This window comes from Rhinoderma darwinii, chromosome 13, assembly GCF_050947455.1.
Source record: "Rhinoderma darwinii isolate aRhiDar2 chromosome 13, aRhiDar2.hap1, whole genome shotgun sequence".
In the NCBI taxonomy this organism is placed as follows: domain Eukaryota; kingdom Metazoa; phylum Chordata; class Amphibia; order Anura; family Rhinodermatidae; genus Rhinoderma; species Rhinoderma darwinii.
In genome coordinates, this window is record NC_134699.1 from 40397852 (window position 1) to 40416283 (window position 18432).

The following is an 18432-nucleotide window of genomic DNA, read 5'->3' on the forward strand; positions in this document are numbered from 1 at the left end:
AATTTCATAATCCATCGCAATATTACTCAACCTACTGTATCCTTAAGGCCAGGACTACACTTAGACTTCAGTTTTGTGATCTTGGATGCGGAGGGGCTGCAACACATGAATCATGTGATGCGTCTTTCCCTCAATTTAAGCTACACTACAGTATGAGTGTTGCATTCAAGGTTGTCTGTCACGGCTATGAGAGTGTCTAATGGTTCTTTGCATGGCCAGTATCACGGTTGCATTGAGTCGTGCTTAAGAATCATATACACGAAGGGTCAGGAGTTTTTCAACTGAGATCCAAGGGCGGGTGGGTGGAATGCCTCTAGTAAGTGTTATTACCCCAGAGCTGGATTCTCAGCTATACTACTCAGTACTGCTGTATATTGCCCTCCATGCTGCTGCTGCTTCTTCTTCTTTTCTTTTAACATAACAAGATGGTTTTCCCAGGGATTTTGGTCCTAGGGAAGCTCCACGAGGTATGCATTTAATGAATATCTGTGACACATGCCATGCAGTGGCATCCGTCACGCAGATTCCCACTTTAAAAAAAAAAAAACCTTCATAACGTGTTACACTTTTTTTGCGGGTTCCCTTGGGATGGATTAGTGTAGCCTAGCACATTATTCTAGCCACCAAAATAAAAAACTATACCAGCCTAAAAGGACACTCCTTTGGCCTCTGTTGGGATAATGGAGCCCTAAGGACAGGTTTAACGTGAAATCTCCCGACGTACAACCTAGACGTACGGCTAAGACGCAATGTAAAGGCCTTAAAGTGATATTCTTCATGTGCACACACCTTATTCTGAAAAGTCCTCTGAAACTACAGTTACACTTTAAGGAAGTTGGACCCATTTGTAATATTATTAATGGATTTCCATTGCAGTGAGAGTCAGTATTATTTTCTAGAGAAGTTGTCCAAGTCCTCATCATCATTCAAACAGCCACCGAGTAACATCCTATACATTATGGGCTTGCTTACCCAATCATTGACCATTTTTATTTTTTAATTCGTTTTATTCTAAATATTGCAAACAAAGTATTCATGGCAATCGGATAATAGATCATAATAACATTATATAAAGATAAAAATCAGCAAGAGTGTGTATGTATGTGTTTGTTTGTATGTATGTATATATATATATATATATATATATATATCTCTAGTAAGTGCAGTTTATCCAATCGCCAAATCCTACAAATGAAATGCAAGGTTACATGGAAGTAATTACTTAGAAGTTAAAAGTAAACAAGTTAACAAAACAAATCGCCTATGTCGCATTTTAAAACAGTTGAAGTGGACATATCTCAGGTCATCGAGAAGTCAAGGAATTAAAGTTGAATTACAGGGAGCGATTCATCACTCGATACATCAAAGGTAGTTAATCATTGACCCCAGATCTTATGAAATTTGTCAGGGCAGCATCGGTGGTGGTATACTAGTTGCTCGTAGCAGTATCCGCCATCCAATGCATCGGTATAATTTTCCTGGCCAGAAATAGATTATAAAAATTAAAAAAATACAGGTGTGATGTGTCTATTGTTCCTCGTCTATGTGACCCAATAAGGTAATTTTTGGGGTATATGATGGAGGAGATGGTAGCAGTGGTGTACTAGTGTCATATACCCGTTTCCAAAAGTCCAAAACAAGTGAACATTCCCAAATGAGGTGCCAAAAGTCTGCCTCTGGTTGATAATCTCTATGGCAAGCTGATGTGGGAATTCTTCCCATTCGATGTAATCGTATAGTCTGGTGTACGATATATAACTGAATTAGTTTATTGTTGACTTCTGGGGATATTAACCAGTGCGAGCATAAAATATCAACCGTTTCTACAGGAGAAAGGTCTGGTATTCGTGTTTTCCATTTATCAAACACTGGAAGTGGAGCAGAATTGATTTTGAATGAAAGCAAATGGGTATATAGAGCCGAAAAAAGGCAGTTTGGGGCCCTGAGATTTCAGTATTCCAATAATAGGGTACATGGAAATGGTCGAAGTGTTAGGTGGGAAATGTGCCTGTAGGGCATGGCGAAGCTGTAGGTATTTATACTACTGTAACCCCCGGGATGTGGTATGTGTCTTGCATCTGTATGAATGTAAGAAATAAACCATTGTCGTATACATCTCCCAAGTCGGGTAATGCCCAGGTCCTGCAATATCTGAGAGTCTGCCGATGTTTGAATGTATGGTAAGGTAGGGTTATGCCATAAAGGGAATTCCGGAACTGTATCTTTGTAAGTAAGTATGCTTTTCGATGTACGCCAGACTGCTGGAGCCACAGAATGTATAAGGAGTAAAGCCTTACGTTTAGTAAATCTGGGGGTATTCTAAGAAACCCGCACCCAGTCTCGTATGTTACGGAACTGACCTGCCAGGTAATACAAATGAAAGTCTGACAGAGCCACCCCCCCCCCCCATCAATTTTAGGGCGTTGTAAGGTGGTTAGCTTGAGTTTTGACCTGGCAGAACCCCATATAATTAAGGGATCGAAAGAAGGACATAGGTACTGTGACAGGCATATGTTGCAATCTATATGTACATTGAGGTTGTATGACCATTTTGACCAAGTTGATGTAACCTGCCACAGACAGTAGTAGTTTGGACCAAGACCTAAATTTATCGCCTATCTGTCCTAATAATGGAACAATAGAGACTGCACGGGCATGTTCATGATCTAGAACCATATTAATTCCAAGATATTTGAAACGTAAAACGTGCCAAGACCATACTGCAACATCAGTGGATCAGGAGTGGGGTTCCTGGCCGTGTATAGTATAGCTGATTTTTGCCAATTAACCTTTAGTCCCGAATATTGTGAGAAATTATAAAGTAACCGCTTACTATATGGAACGACGTTGATGTTTCTTTCTTCTTTTTTTTTTAAATGGACCATATCATCCGCGTATAGGCCTACTACAGACGTTTTATCTTTCCATTGTATGCCAGTGATTGCTGGGGAGGTTCGGAGTCTGATCGCTATCGCCTCAATGGCAAATAAATTTGGTGATAATGGACATCCCTGTCTTGTGCCGTGGGAAAGGAAGAGAGAGAATATTGTTAAACACCACATGGGCTTTAAGGGACTCCTAGATTAGTCGAATCCACTGTTGAAATTGAGGACCAAAGCCAAAGTGTTCTAAACAGGCCCACAAAAATGACCACTCTACGGAGTCAAAGGCTGTCATTGTGTCTAAAGAGGCAATCGCCCATGGCATATGTGCACTGCCCAATTGTATCATAGTTTGAACCTTCCTGATATTTATAGTAGTAGATTTCCCTGGCATAAACCCAGTCTGATCCGAATGGATTATAGAAGGGGTGACCTCATTCAGTTTCTTGGCTACTATTTTTGTCAATATCTTATAATCCACGTTGACCAACAATATGGGTCTATATGAACCACAATCAAGGGGATCTTTGTCAGGTTTTAGTAACACTATAATGGTAGCATCATAAAATGTAGAAGGAAGAGAATGTAAATGAGAAGCTTGATTAAGGGTATTAAAGAGGCTCTGTCACCAGATTTTGCAACCCCTATCTGCTATTGCAGCAGATCGGCGCTGCAATGTAGATTACAGTAACGTTTTTATTTTTAAAAAACGAGCATTTTTGGCCAAGATATGACCATTTTCGTATTTATGCAAATGAGGCTTGCAAAAGTACAACTGGGCGTGTTGAAAAGTAAAAGTACAACTGGGCGTGTATTATGTGCGTACATCGGGGCGTGTTTACTACTTTTACTAGCTGGGCGTTCTGATGAGAAGTATCATCCACTTCTCTTCAGAACGCCCAGCTTCTGGCAGTGCAGATCTGTGACGTCACTCACAGGTCCTGCATCGTGTCGGCCACATCGGCACCAGAGGCTACAGTTGATTCTGCAGCAGCATCAGCGTTTGCAGTTAAGTAGCTACATCGATTTACCTGCAAACGCCGATGCTGCTGCAGAATCATCTGTAGCCTCTGGTGCCGGCTCGTCTGACACGATGCAGGACCTGTGAGTGACGACACAGCGTGATCTCTCGAGAACACGCTGTGTGTCTGCACTGCCAGAAGCTGGGCGTTCTGAAGAGAAGTGGATGATACTTCTCGTCAGAAAGCCCAGCTAGTAAAAGTAGTAAAAACGCCCCGATGTACGCACATAATACACGCCCAGTTGTACTTTTACTTTTCAACACGCCCAGTTGTACTTTTGCAAGCCTCATTTGCATAAATACAAAAATGGCCATAACTTGGCCAAAAATGCTCGTTTTTTAAAAATAAAAACGTTACTGTAATCTACATTGCAGCGCCGATCTGCTGCAATAGCAGATAGGGGCTGCAAAATCTGGTGACAGAGCCTCTTTAAGTAGGAGTGGGGCTATGTTATCTATATATCTTCTATAGATTTCTACCGGGGGGCCATCGGGACCAGGGGATTTATTTCATGGGAACCTGTCACCAGCACTTCACCTATTGTACTCTACTCACCCCTTGCTGGCCGCTGCTGTCAAAAGTTAATTTCCCTTAACCCCCTCTCCTAAACTCCTCCGACCATAAGTAACGGTCTGCAAACTTTTTGCGATTTAATGGCAATAATCAGTCAGTATCGTTCATTCCTCTTCTTATGCCCGCCCACCTCCGAAAACTGGCCCGCCCGAAATGACTGAATCTCGTCCTACATAGCGTGCATGCGCCTGTTGTGTATGGTCTGACACCCTTACCTGTTTTGTCCGGGCCTCAAGTCTAGTTACTGCGCATGTGCCATTGGACATCGATGCGCAAGCGTGGAATTTTGTGTGTGCTGGGTAGGCGAGGACATGTCAATCAATAGAAAGGCGGGGTCAACTCGGAAAGGCCTGAGGAATGAAGATATGACTCTTTTCGACTGAAGATATGGCTCTTTTATGCTCATTAGCATACGTTGCTGGAACACTAAAAAACTGAATAATAAAGGTACAGAGCCGACTAAGAAGACAATTATAGGTTATATAAAAATGATTTTAAATCCACTACCACCAGGTATTGCTAGTTTAATAGGTGAAATGCTGGTGACCGGTTCCCTTTTAGGCCATATGTCGTATAGCATCTTTTATCTCTTCAAGTGTAAATGGGTTATCTAACTGGGAGATTTGTTTAGTCGAGAGAGTCGAGAACGTGAGATCCTGTACATGAGTTAATACGTCAGCCACAGAATAAGCGTTAGAGGAGCTACATAACACAGCATAATAATTTTTTAATCCAGACGTGATACTCTCAGCTTCCATCAGAGTCCCGAATTCCTAAAACTGAGTTACTACCGTTTGCTTGCTTAATTAGGCTAGATTGATTACCCATCTCAAAATAATATTGACGTGTAAAAAATAACTTGCGTTTAGTCCTAAAATGAAGCGGTCTTTTATATAGTTGAGTTAAACTCAGTCAGTTCGTTTTATGGTCATCAGTGGGGTCAGCGATATATTGTTTTTCTGCTTCGAACACCTGGTCCTCCAATTCTCGTTGTAATTGAGTGGAAGTTTTTTTTAATAAAAGATATGGTTGGCTTTAAACCGCCTTGGATATATGCCTTAAATGAGTCCCAACGTAGAGTATTAATGTGTAGAAATTTATCAACTTGATCCGGTATGCGATCAGACGAGCCAATTAGCTTTAGCCAGAAGGGATATCATTTCCAATTGACTATTTTTTAAAATGGTTTTTTATGAAATAGTTTTTTGATTGGACTGTACAGTACAAGACTCAGCGGGTCAGTAGGGTTTTAGTATTCTATGTCACTTGCCTTTATAGGGGGTTATCCTGGTTTTTAAAATTGATGGCCTATACTTAGGATAACCTCTTTAACTTTTGTTATATTTGCATTTTAACCTACATACTCTCAACATTTTTATAATATATTTCTTCCTATACTTTAGTGTCTGTTCTGTATACACAAACTCTTATGACCCGCGTATGCGTATTTCACATGGCAAGACTTTCACTTACTGAAAACAAGATCTCGATAATTAGCGGTTTATACAAAACCATTTCAGGCATAAGACCTTGTGCCAATAATCTAAATATGTATTTTGGCCCTTTTAGTCAGCATTCCTTATGGTGTAAACAATGTGAAGAGCCTTCTTAGTGCTCGCCGGCCACGCAGACAGGCTGTCATGTTAGATTTTGGTTCATAATGAGATAAAGCAGCGTGTCGGTGTAGGTCGGACGGCTGTACTCCATCACTCCTGCGTCAAAGCCTGTCCTGTCTCTTCATGCAGCTCCCAGATAAACCTTTTGGATTAAGCGCATAGCTTGTCATGCAGTGATCATTTTCAGCATGCAGGAAATTATTTTGTATAAAGGAAGAAACCGGGAGCCGTGGGGAGATGGAAGGTGAGGGTTAGGAGAAAAGGTTTCGGGCAGTGTAACTGGAGTAAGGAGGGAGGATAGCGGTTGACTTTTATGTTGCAAAGTTTAAAGTGTATGGGATTGCCATGGTGGCTCAGTGGTTAGCACTATTGCCTTGCAGCACTGAGGTCCTGGATCCGAATCCAGAGATGAGCAACATCCACATGTTCTCCCTGTGTTTGTGTCGGTTTATATTCCATACTGATTGGCTGGCTTCCTACAAAAAATGTGTGTCTGAGATAGGAATATAGATTGTCCAAATTGGGAACCGGACTAATGAGAATGGTGACCATCTCTGCACTGCGTTATATAGGTAACGGGATATCAATAATAAAAAAATAATTATGTATTATGATCATCATAACTTTTATAGTCCGTGGCAATCTGACAGCTGTGCAATTGCATGGAAATCCCCACTCTTTACCTACATTTCTATGAGCAGAATATAGGCTGTTTAGCAGCTTGTATTCTGCTTATGGTAAAGTGTGCACAAGCCCCTGCCCTACATGTTATCAGGAAGTGATAACTATAATAGTAAAAAAGTTTCCTTCAGTTCACCACACTTGTTTGGTCCGTTGAGATACCATTTTTTTTATATACCCGAATAGTGCTCGCTGGGCTAATATAAGGGTGGAGCCCAAGTGTTGCTTTTTAATATGGAAGATTGCACACACCATTTTAATGGGCATCCTGCCATGCTTTCTGTAGGAAAAGCAAGCAATGACATAAGATTTGCCAACTATAATGCAGTAGTACTGTAAGGCCCCATGCACACGAACGTGCTTTTGCGGCCGCAATTCCCCCGAAAATCCACGGGAGAATTGCGACCCCATTCATTCCTATGGGGCCATGCAAATGACTGGTTTCCACGGTCCGTGCATGGCCCTGGAGCCCGGACCGGACCTCATTGAAAATAATGGCCGCAGCCATGTGCCCAGCCCGCAATTTGCGGGCGGCTCGTGGCTGACACTCCGTGGCTGGCCGACCTGAAAATCACGGCCGTGCACATTGCTACGATCGTGTGCATTAGGCCTTAACTCTTAGCAATCCGATACCAGCCATGAAAATGGAATCAGCCAGTGTATTTTGTTCTATGGGCAATGTCTCCATTTTATTTTTACTGTTCTTGCTGTGCACCAATGAGTCTAAAGATAAAGTGGAGAAGGATGAACTCTTTCAGTTACTGGACCCGTGGAAGGAAAAATGAAGACCTATTATTTAGAGAAAGTCAGGGGGTGCAAAAATAGAAGGAAAACAGCCCACAGAAGATCAGGAGGCAGGAGTGTGTTACTCCAGAGCGAGAATGTAGCGCTTTAGTGGGAAATAACAGATGGAGTTTATGGAGCGGGAATGGAGTGAATAGAACTTTGTAAGAGTGAAGACTTCTAATGGCTACAATCATAAACTAGGACTATGCTGGAACGACATCAGAGACATTCAGTTGATGCAGCGGAATAATACTGGGAATAAATAACATAGACTGCAGTGCTTTTATTGGATGAAGCACTTTTAACGATCATGCAAAAAAGCAGCAACAGCATGGAGCGATAGGCCGTACATTGGTTGTATCTACAAATGTCAGCACTCGGCTTTTGGAAGCACCGATAGAAGAATTTGGTAGGGAAGCTAAAAGTGAACATAAAATGTAATGTATTTCACATGGTGCGTGTGTGCATAGTGGAGGCAGACGTTTTTAGACTGTTGAAGACCTTACCGCTATAGAGTGACAGTCTCTAAAATTCAATGGTTTAAGACTCCCATCTCAATGAGGTCTCCGGGATCCTTAGACACATAGGATGGTGGGTTTGTTCAGGATTTGCAGCTCCATGTCAGACATAGACATCCGAATGCCTGAGCTGATGATGATTTGTGGAGTATATTGGGACTAATAAAGTAAGATTAATTACCTGTCAAACAATGAAATAAAAATGAGTGCATGCTGCATGGAACACAAAGCAGCCGGGTCCTGTTCTCCGTTCGGTACTGACCCTGTAGACACTGCGGTAGTGGCTTACAAGTCTCCTTTCTTTTATTAACTCCACTACGTTGTTTTTACTATTATGTTGTGTCGTTTATTCCCATTCTTAACAGAAGACTAGGATGACCGGGCCTTTTAATGTGATGTAGCTACAACTTTTATTGGTAGACACTTGATCTAAAGCCGTTTATCTGGTCGCTTATTTGATACGTTGTGGATTTCTTTTGCTTTAATTCACCTTTGACAACCAGTCCCACTTAAAGCCTTTTTCGACCTGTGAAGAATTCCATTTGGTTATGTTAGTGGCTATTTTCTTACTCTCCCCTAGTGTATGAATTCACCACTCAAACAAATCGCGTTTTTTTCATTTAACTGTTTCCAAGACTCTTCACTAAGGAGGTTGTTTATGGGGCAGCGAATATGAAGCAGCTGGCCTAGTATTTTAGAGTGTCCATTGATATTGAGTACAGTTCATGAGATTTGGATCACTTGTCATCAAGCAAACCTTTTTTTTTTTTTTTTTTTAAAGCGGCTTGCCTGACCATGTGGTTAGAAGATCACCACAGATGAGCTGTGACGTCAAATGTCATCCACCTTCTTGGCGCCGGTGGCTGGATCTCATTTAATCTTGACATCTTCCCCTTTTTTTGGTGCAAGAGGCTCTGTCACCAGATTTTGCAGCCCCTATCTGCTATTGCAGCAGATAGGCGCTGCAATGTAGATTACAGTAACGTTTTTATTTTTAAAAAACGAGCATTTTTGGCCAAGTTATGACCATTTTCGTATTTATGCAAATGAGGCTTGCAAAAGTACAACTGGGCGTGTTGAAAAGTACAACTGGGCGTGTATTATGTGCGTACATCGGGGCGTGTTTACTACTTTTACTAGCTGGGCGTTGTGTATAGAAGTGTCATCCACTTCTCTTCACAACGCCCAGCTTCTGGCAGTGCAGACACAGCCGTGTTCTCCAGAGATCACGCTGTGACGTCACTCACAGGTCCTGCATCGTGTCGGCACCAGAGGCTACAGATGATTCTGCAGCAGCATCGGCGTTTGCAGGTAAGTCGATGTAGCTACTTACCTGCAAACGCTGATGCTGCTGCAGAATCAACTGTAGCCTCTGGTGCCGACACGATGCAGGACCTGTGAGTGACGTCACAGATCTGCACTGCCAGAAGCTGGGCGTTCTGAAGAGAAGTGGATGATACTTCTCATCAGAAAGCCCAGCTAGTAAAAGTAGTAAACACGCCCCGATGTACGCACATAATACACGCCCAGTTGTACTTTTACTTTTCAACACGCCCAGTTGTACTTTTGCCAGCCTCATTTGCATAAATACGAAAATGGTCACAACTTGGCCAAAAATGCTCGTTTTTTAAAAATAAAAACGTTACTGTAATCTACATTGCAGCGCCGATCTGCTGCAATAGCAGATAGGGGTTGCAAAATCTGGTGACAGAGCCTCTTTAATGGTCTGGCTGTGTGCGACCTGCTTTATACTTGGCTATATCCGCTTTAGAAATCTTCCCTAACCCGGTAGTGCGTGTGGGAATAGAATATCACGGTAAAAATGTTTAGTTCCCTCAAGTATGTTCTTGAGCTTCTTAATATTTCCCATCAAAATTCCTTGTTAACACAAATTGGTCTGGAAATCCCAATGGTTGGGAACTCACAAAAAATAGTCCAGACCAATTTAAATGTTGAATTTCATGTTGGTCTAGAATTTTTTGTGTTCACTTGAGTAAATCCAAAGTTTTCAAGTAGCTCTCGTGTTATCAAGCCCCTCAATAGATCTGTTCCCCTAACTGACCCTACAATGCTTAGTCATACCTTCACCACAAATTCCAATGTACTTTTTGAAAGCTTTTTTTTTTTTCTAAATAAAATTATAGTTGTGATTTGTCTGAGAAATCTGGGTTCTTGTCTTCTTTCTTACGTATCCAATTTTTTTGAAATAATTGAAAGCCTTGCTCTTTAAACCGTAGATCCAGGCCATGGGTTTACCACAGATGGTTTAATATCTCAAGCACCCTGCCCCATTTACACAGAAATACATATGTACATGTTTCGTAGTTCACACAACGCTCTAATTCCAGTAAATTTTTCCAGGCGCCAATTATAACTTCTGACAGAGGAATTTGTGTCAAACAGATGATGCGTTTGCAGTGTAAGGTTTCTCGTCTCATCTAAAATGTGTTGATGGAAGTGTTGGAGAAATTACTTGCAAATGTAAATGATCCATAGGAAGATAAAATGCAAGTTTTGCCAGAGATAAAATAGTTTTACTGCTTCAATAATACATCACGGCTTTCAGCCTAGTAAGCATAGACCTCATTAGACGCTCTGTTTCAGGCAGTAAATTTTAGCCAGATTTAACATGCAATTTATTATAGTTGTGTTTTTTTTTTAATAAGTCGTTTGGAAGCCTAGATACCTAGCCTTCCTTTTCATATCTTTCATCCAGCGCGCATTTTTTGTCTCTCGTAGACTGATGATCTCATTAAAGCACTGCAGGATCTGGAGAATGCCGCTTCAGGAGATGCCACGGTTAGGCAGAAAATTGCGTCCCTTCCACAGGAAGTTCAGGATGTGTCCTTACTGGAGAAGATCACAGGTATGACCATCCGTATGCAACCCCGGATCTTTCTGAGCATGCTTGACGACAGCAAGTGGCTTTCAAAATGATTCATCAAATATTTTATGCAGATGTCTGACTTTTATGATGTAGGCGCACCAGACCACGGTGCCAGCACCAGACCACGGATACAGTGATGTCGTCTCCAGATTTTCTTGTATTGTAACCCAAAGATTACAAACGTCCCGGTAAATTGTTCTGTATTTTTCAGATAAAGAGGCAGCAGAGCGTCTTTCTAAGACAGTAGATGAGGCCTGTCTCCTGCTGGCAGAGTATAATGGACGGTTGGCGGCAGAACTAGATGATCGAAGGCAGCTGGCGCGGATGCTAATGGAATACACACAGAGCCAAAAAGAGGCTCTGACTAACAAGGAAAAGAAGCTGGAGGTAAGGACGCACCTGTGTGCACTACTTTTCCAGGTGAATTATCTCCCTAAAGGGTTATGTGGGACCGAAAATTATTAGCAGTATGTGCGTACACTCGCTAATATACATTCTGGTCCCCCGTCGCGTTGATTAGGAGACCGGAAGTCTAGTGGCACAGCCTTTCTTCATGACAACACGACTCCTAGTCATGTGACCAGCTCCGCGGTTCTCTATGTAATCCGTGTACTACTGCTACCGCAAGAATAGCGCGGTCTGCAGAATTTTACTTGCCATCAAAAATACCAGAAGCCGCACAGAAATGGAAGGACCCCATTATAAGTCAGTGGAGTTTGTTAGGAGTTGACGGTATCTATTTGTAAATGTATATGCCGTAGCGGTCATCGCCCCCTCGTAAAACAAAGCCAACCAGCAGAGGATTAAACACTTCAGTTGTAGCATTTACCTTTAATAATAGTACCAATACCAATTAATAATACCAGCAATAGGTTTGTTTACATGGAGCTGAATGGCTGTGAAGAACACGAGTATGTGAGGAGTTCTGGATCATTGCCCTTCCCCGGGGACACACGGCTCAGCGGAGTCTGTATATTCTGTTCCCAGCAGACCACTACCACATTTGATGAGATGACAAGTGGTGGGAATGTGGAGGGAGGCTTGAGGTTTGTTTGTGCGGGTCTGACTAATAAACCAGACATCACAGAGCACCCAGTGTATTCTAAGGAGTCCCATTAACCCTTCGCTGACTACTGTTTAAGGGTTCGAGTATTTCACAAGATACCACAATTATTCATATATCGTAACTTTCCAATAATGAGAGTATCTGGAAAAAATTATGTTCCAGTAATCACCAGATAATGGAAGGTTTTGGAGGAGGTTTTTGGAAGCTGTTTGGTCCGATGCAATACATGTTTGCTTTAATGATATAGTAGTAAGGTCCAAGTTTCAAGGACGCATGTACAGAAACATTTGGGTGAATTTATCAAAACTGGTCCAAAGTAAAAGTGGATTAGTTGTCTGTAGCAACCTATAAGATTCAACCCTTTTTTATTTCTAGAGGCCTTTTGAAAATTGTAAGAAGCAACCCTATTCGTTGCCATGGGTAACTACTCTACTTTTCTTTTTACTAGTTTTGATACATTTTCTCCACTGTCCTTTCATTTTGGGAGTTTTCATGTTCTTCAGATATAGAAAGGAAACGTTCCTATCTCACCTTCCAGTATTCGTTACTGTCCACATTCCACCTCTCCCTCTTCTCTTTATATTCATTTTATATTACATTCTATATATTATGTCATCAGATCTGTTCATGTACGATGAACTCTGATTAAACTCCTTCCATCTGTAGCCCGGCCAGGCACACATTGTGCTACCGTAGCTCATGCCTTGGTTTATTGGCAGCCACACAGGCATAGCAGACCTGAGGCGTTCCATCTGCGTTTCATCCATCAGCATTTCACCTGTAATCGAGTACTGTCATTATAATTTCTCTTCCGCTGCCATAAAAATATCTAGACCTCAAGAATTCTCCCCATTTGATCAGCATTGGAAACTTTGTATATTTGCTGGTTAAAAAAATAAAAATTCTCAGTCAGATATTTCGTTTTGGGACGTTCTTGAAGGTTATTTGAAGTTCAGATGAGTGGCTTAGTTATCTGCTAAAGGTTAAGGGGGATTAAATGAGGATACTTCATGACTACATGTTCACACTTGGAAAGTTTTGGCCTTTAGATCACAATTTGAGTGATTATGGGGCGTTTTCTTTATGTGCATGTTCTAAAGAAAGGGGTTTTCTGTTTCTGGGTACCGGTCATGAGTGAGACCTGAAAGGATCCATCTTTAGTTGAGCAAACGGCTGGATCTTTTGCACGTCAGTGATAATTTGGTATGCTTTTAAACCTTTTTTTCCCCCAGCTTATAAAAACCACAGAAAAGCATCTATACGTGTCTGAATTCTCAGCAGATGATTCCGGAATGGCTCCGAAGCAGTTGTTGTTTTCATTTTGTTGCGCCGCTCCTTTCAGCACTGTTGTTTTCATTTTGCTAGGGCTTGCTGTGGACAAGATTACCATGTAAAGAACTATAGTTCCCATGATTCCTTTCAGAGACTGCCTATATTTGCAGCTGCTTGCATGCCGCTCTGTTACAAGGTGTAAGGCAGTGCTGTCAAAACTCTGTTGTAGCCTGCGCTATATGTGGTCCGCATGTGAAACACCATCCCTCCAGAGTCAGGGGAGAGCAGGGAGCAGTGGAGATAATACACCTGTGATGTCCCGTACTACAGGGAGGGGTGAGAGGAGAGATTACGTGTTCCGTTCACGGAACATCACACAAGTGGGGGATAAACACCAGAAGGGAGGTAATGTTTCTACACGGGAGACTAGCTTACAGACATATCTCGGCTGCAGATAGTACATTAGTAACAGACAAATCTTACCTCCTAAACCATCTTCACACCTTTTTTAAAGAATGGAAAAACCCTTTAAATAATAAATGCCTTGATAACTGCTGCCTCCCAACTCTAGTGCTTGCTGCATACGGTTTTATTACTGTGTTCAATGTATAAACTGTTTGCAGCGGTCAGATCCCCACCAATCTTGTTATGGTATATGCTAACACTATGCCAGAACATTCTAAGATGGCATTTTCTAAATACCAAGGGAACCGTTGCAGCCTAATTGAAATTTGATCTGTTTAAAAGCCATAGCAAATTAAAGAAACGTGAATTTGTACCTAACCAAGTCAGGAAAGTTCATTTTTTATTATTATTTTTTTTCCACAGCTTTGATCATTCTCTCTGGTTTCATGTTTCTGCAGGAATACAAGCTGAAGCTGGCCCGTGTAACGCAGGTACGGAAGGAGCTGAAGTCCCACATACAGAGTCTGCCTGACCTCTCGCTACTTCCCAATGTCACAGGGGGGCTCGCACCTCTTCCTTCCGCTGGCGATCTCTTCTCCACCGATTAGGCGAAACGCCTATTTGGGACACTCCTTTGTCCACTTACGTCTTCAGTAGTCACCAGCATAGGAGAAGGCGTGGAGAGCACCATAGTTCAGAGAGACTGGAACTTTATCCTTCGTGTGCAAGATGTAATGAGTTAACATCAGACACCAAGATAGCAGTTTATTCGCAAAGGCAGCCTAGTCCCCTCATGTTCCTGATTCCTATGTAGTGTCTGCTGATGATGGACAGAGCCAAGAAGACAGTTGCTGGGGGTTCATCATCTTCCCCTGTGATTTTTTTTTTAAATAGAAAGACTTGTTTACGGAGCGTGTGCACAGATTAGGCTTCTTTATCAGCTTTCTCTGGCAGCTTTATCTTTCGTGTCCATTGAAAACATTGGGGAATTATTTGTGTTCAGAGGCAGCATGGTTAGTGATTCTGTAATTTGCTGCTGGACAGGAGGAATACACAATATAGTGTGTGTAATTTCAGAAACTATTGTGTCCTAATAATTGTGTGGAAAGGTTTTGTGCAAATTTACCATTGTGGGTCATCGTTAATCTGTTAAGGAAGCTAAAGGGTTGTCCAGTCTTATGTAAATTGTTGCGCGTCTTAAAGAGGACCCGTCGTCTCCGCTGACGTGTCTGTTTCAGGAAATAATTGTATACGCCATGAAATCACAATTCTTGAGCATCGTTTCTGCCCTTACGGTATTTCTCCTTGGAATTTATGAATTAATTAACAACTGGGTGTTACCACTTGTGGGTGTTCACTCGCTCTGTCAGCACTGATTGGACAGTGTAGGGACACGCCCCTTTGACGCGGGAAATACTAACACCAAGTTGTTAATTTATTCATACATTTCTAGGAGGAATAACAGGAATGGCACAATGCAGAGTCCTAAGCAGATATGGTCCAGAATTGTTATTCCTTTGGGAATACAAGTATTTACTAAAACAGACATCCCTAAACAGATCCTCTTTAAGCTGCCAATACACATTAGGTAAATGTTGGTGGATCCTACCGATTTCAGTGGGATCCGCTAACAGCCTAATGAGTATGGGACCCTCCCGACTGTTAAGCTGATGGCGGATGTTGGAGGAGGAGATCGGGCATGCTGGATTACACCATACCTGATCCTTTGTTCTGGTGCGACACAAGTCGTTGGAAGTGACTTATCTCTTAAATGAACACGTAGAATGCAAAATCAAACATTATTGCTTACAATCAGAACATTGAGTCCCTCTTGACTAAGGGCTGGTTCACACCTGAGTTAGAGGCTCCGTTAGGGGCCAAAGTTTAGAGTGTAGTAAGACTAATACATTGTAACACACTCTCCGTTATCTAAATAGAATTGTCAGGGGTGTTCTTTTTTTTCTTTTTTTTTTCTTGTTTTTTCGTAGCCTTTGAAGGATACACAAGAATGTTTCCAATTGCTGACAACAAACAGAGATATTGGGAAGAAATTGAAACACAAAGTATATTAAAAAGTTGCAAAATTCTCATTATAAAATTATTAAACACTATTTATATAAGACTAGGCAACCCTTTCACAGGGCAACACTTGGATATTTGGGTTTCACTTCAGTCAACCACACTCTCAGATCATACTCCTGTTCATCTGGTGTGCCAAGATATTGGGTGGTCTTTAGTGGGTACTTAAACTAGAGAGCTGCTCCATGTTGTATGCCGGACTTACATGGTTAATATAATGACTTTCAGGTTCAAAAAGTCCAATTTTGAACCACAATTTTCTTAGCCAGAGAGCAAAATTTTATCTTAACCTTGTTCCATCCATGTAAAGTATTTCGGTGCATGTCTTGGACTTTGGCACTTCATATGAATATTATGAGATTGTGGAGAAGTGTAGTCAATCTTCATCCAACTTGTTTCTAGATGCAAACACAATATTCACACAAGTTTTTAGAAATTACTGCACACTGGCTGCATCATTCTATCTTTTATAATGACTGGTTTGTCAGATTTTGAGAAATATATGGACTTTTTACTTGAACAAGATAATATTTTTACAAAGATGTCTTCTGATGAAGTGTATAGTGGTGGGTAACGTGGGACGTATAATTTTTTAAGCCACTCGAGGTTAGTGTGGAATATATCACACCATGCACTGGAATATGAGAGCAAACTACAATGTGGAGGAAATCTCACTTAATGGTGTTGAATCTATGAATAAACCTCAAACATTTATTTATATGCCATGTTAGGGGCTTATATATTGGATCTCGATCTGATGGTGCTATATGGAGTCCACGGAAAAATACAGATCATATACATATAGAAGAACAAAATATCCACTTTATCACCCAGAGTGCAAGATTAACACTATTCATTGGTGCCTCAATACCAATCTAATCTGGGCAACGTGATACATACATGAGGGAATTTAGTTGGCCATTCATGGAAAAGGAGGATGGGGGGGGGTCTTACCAACACCTATAGTTCGTTAGAAAGCTTCCTGTTCCCAAACATGCCACTGTGCCGCAACTGGGTATGGCAGGAACAAGAGGTGTGGCTATGGGAAACGATCACATGATCACTAAATCTGTGTGTGCTATAGAGTCCTTCTGACAGTCAGAAGTGCTTGATGTCCCCATAAGTGGTGTCATTCTCAAACGGATTACCATATTGGGCACCAAAACACATTGTGTATGGCCTGCTTAAAGTGAATGTTCGCCCTTGAATACAATTTTTTTTTTTTTTTTTTTTTAACAAAATAGGTTCAAATTTGTGCGTTGAATCTCCTAATATATCTTTATGGTGGTCGGAGCTCTGTTTTTTTATACTGAGCTCCATATCCCCTGCATAGAACTAGATTTAAAAGATAACATGCTGACTGCTTTGGGCCACCACTAGAGGGAGCTAAGGAGTTTACTGCATGCTGTTTAACCTGTTAGTGACCACCAATATGCCTTTTCACAGAGGTCACTTAGGGCCTTCGATTAGGCTACCGTGAAAAGGCAGCGGCCTAGCCCAAGTCCTGCACAGGTGTCCTTTGCAGGCCACTTAGGGCCTTCGATTAGGCTACCGTGAAAAGGCAGCGGCCTAACCCAAGTCCTGCACAGGTGTCCTTTGCAGGCAGGAGCGGGTGCTTGGCTGTCCAATAACAGCCAAGCTCCTGCTCTAACGGTTGCGATCGAAGTTTACTTGGGTCACAAACGTTTAATCCCTTAGACTGTTTAACCCCAATAGCCATCACGGCATCTAAGTGGTTTACACAGGGTGGGGACTCCCTCTGTCACCCATCGGTGACTCGTAAATGCCATTGCGGGCTGCCGATGGGTTGCTATGGCTATATGCCTATTAGACAGTGCCAGGGGCAGTTTGTTCTTTTTTTTTTTTTTCTACAACTCATCCCGTAAAAAACAAGTCCTCATACGGCTATGTCGACGGAAGGATAAAAAAGTAAAAAAAATAAATCAAAAGGCTCCTTGAATGCGACGTTGGAAAATCCAAAAAAATTGCTTGTCATTAAAGAGGATCTGTCACTAGTTTAGTAATGCCCTATCTCCTAGCTAATCTGATAGGCGCCGTCACACTGATAATAATACTGGTGAAAATGGTGTCCCAAAACGTTTATTATATTAAGTTATGAGCTTTTTTTTCTAAATATGTAAATGAGCCTTTTCGACAACTGGGAGTCTACAGGAGCGATTCTGTCCTATCAGCATGAAGCTGCTTCACACAGTGTGAGAGACTGAGATGGAGGGAAGGGGGATCACTTCAAATAGCCGTATCTCCGGCTGTGGACCACCCAGAACAGCGGTTCTGGTGTCATGAAAAAGAAGATTCTAATCTTCCAAATGACACCAGATCGCAGTTCTAGCTGTGACACAACCGGAGATATCACCAGTTGAATACACAGTCGGTAATGGAAGCTGTATACTATATGATCACACTGTGTTGCTGGGCAGGGAAGGGGGAGAAGCTGTATGCTGATTGGACAGCGTCATACAGTAAACATTACACCGCCCAGAGTGAAAAGAAAGAGGCACCTCCCATTTGGCTATTAGAGCCACATTAGCAGATTTAGAAAAATGCTCATAACTTTGGAAATAATAAACGGTTTTCAAAACACATCACACTGTAGTTATCAAAGGCAAAGCGCCTATTAGATTAGT

At 41.7% G+C, this 18432-nt stretch overlaps 1 protein-coding gene across 1 annotated transcript in view; it reads left to right on the top strand.

Moving 5' to 3' along the window:
- The window catches only part of RPRD1B (regulation of nuclear pre-mRNA domain containing 1B), a 52609-nt gene extending 36104 nt beyond the window's left edge, over positions 1-16505 (top strand). Inside the window, exons 5-7 of the mRNA XM_075845885.1 lie at positions 10818-10944; positions 11177-11352; positions 14167-16505. Coding sequence (XP_075702000.1) covers positions 10818-10944; positions 11177-11352; positions 14167-14316 — 453 coding nt within the window. The 3' untranslated portion in view covers positions 14317-16505. The remainder of the gene's footprint in view (positions 1-10817; positions 10945-11176; positions 11353-14166) is intronic.
- Positions 16506-18432: the final 1927 nt, after the last annotated feature.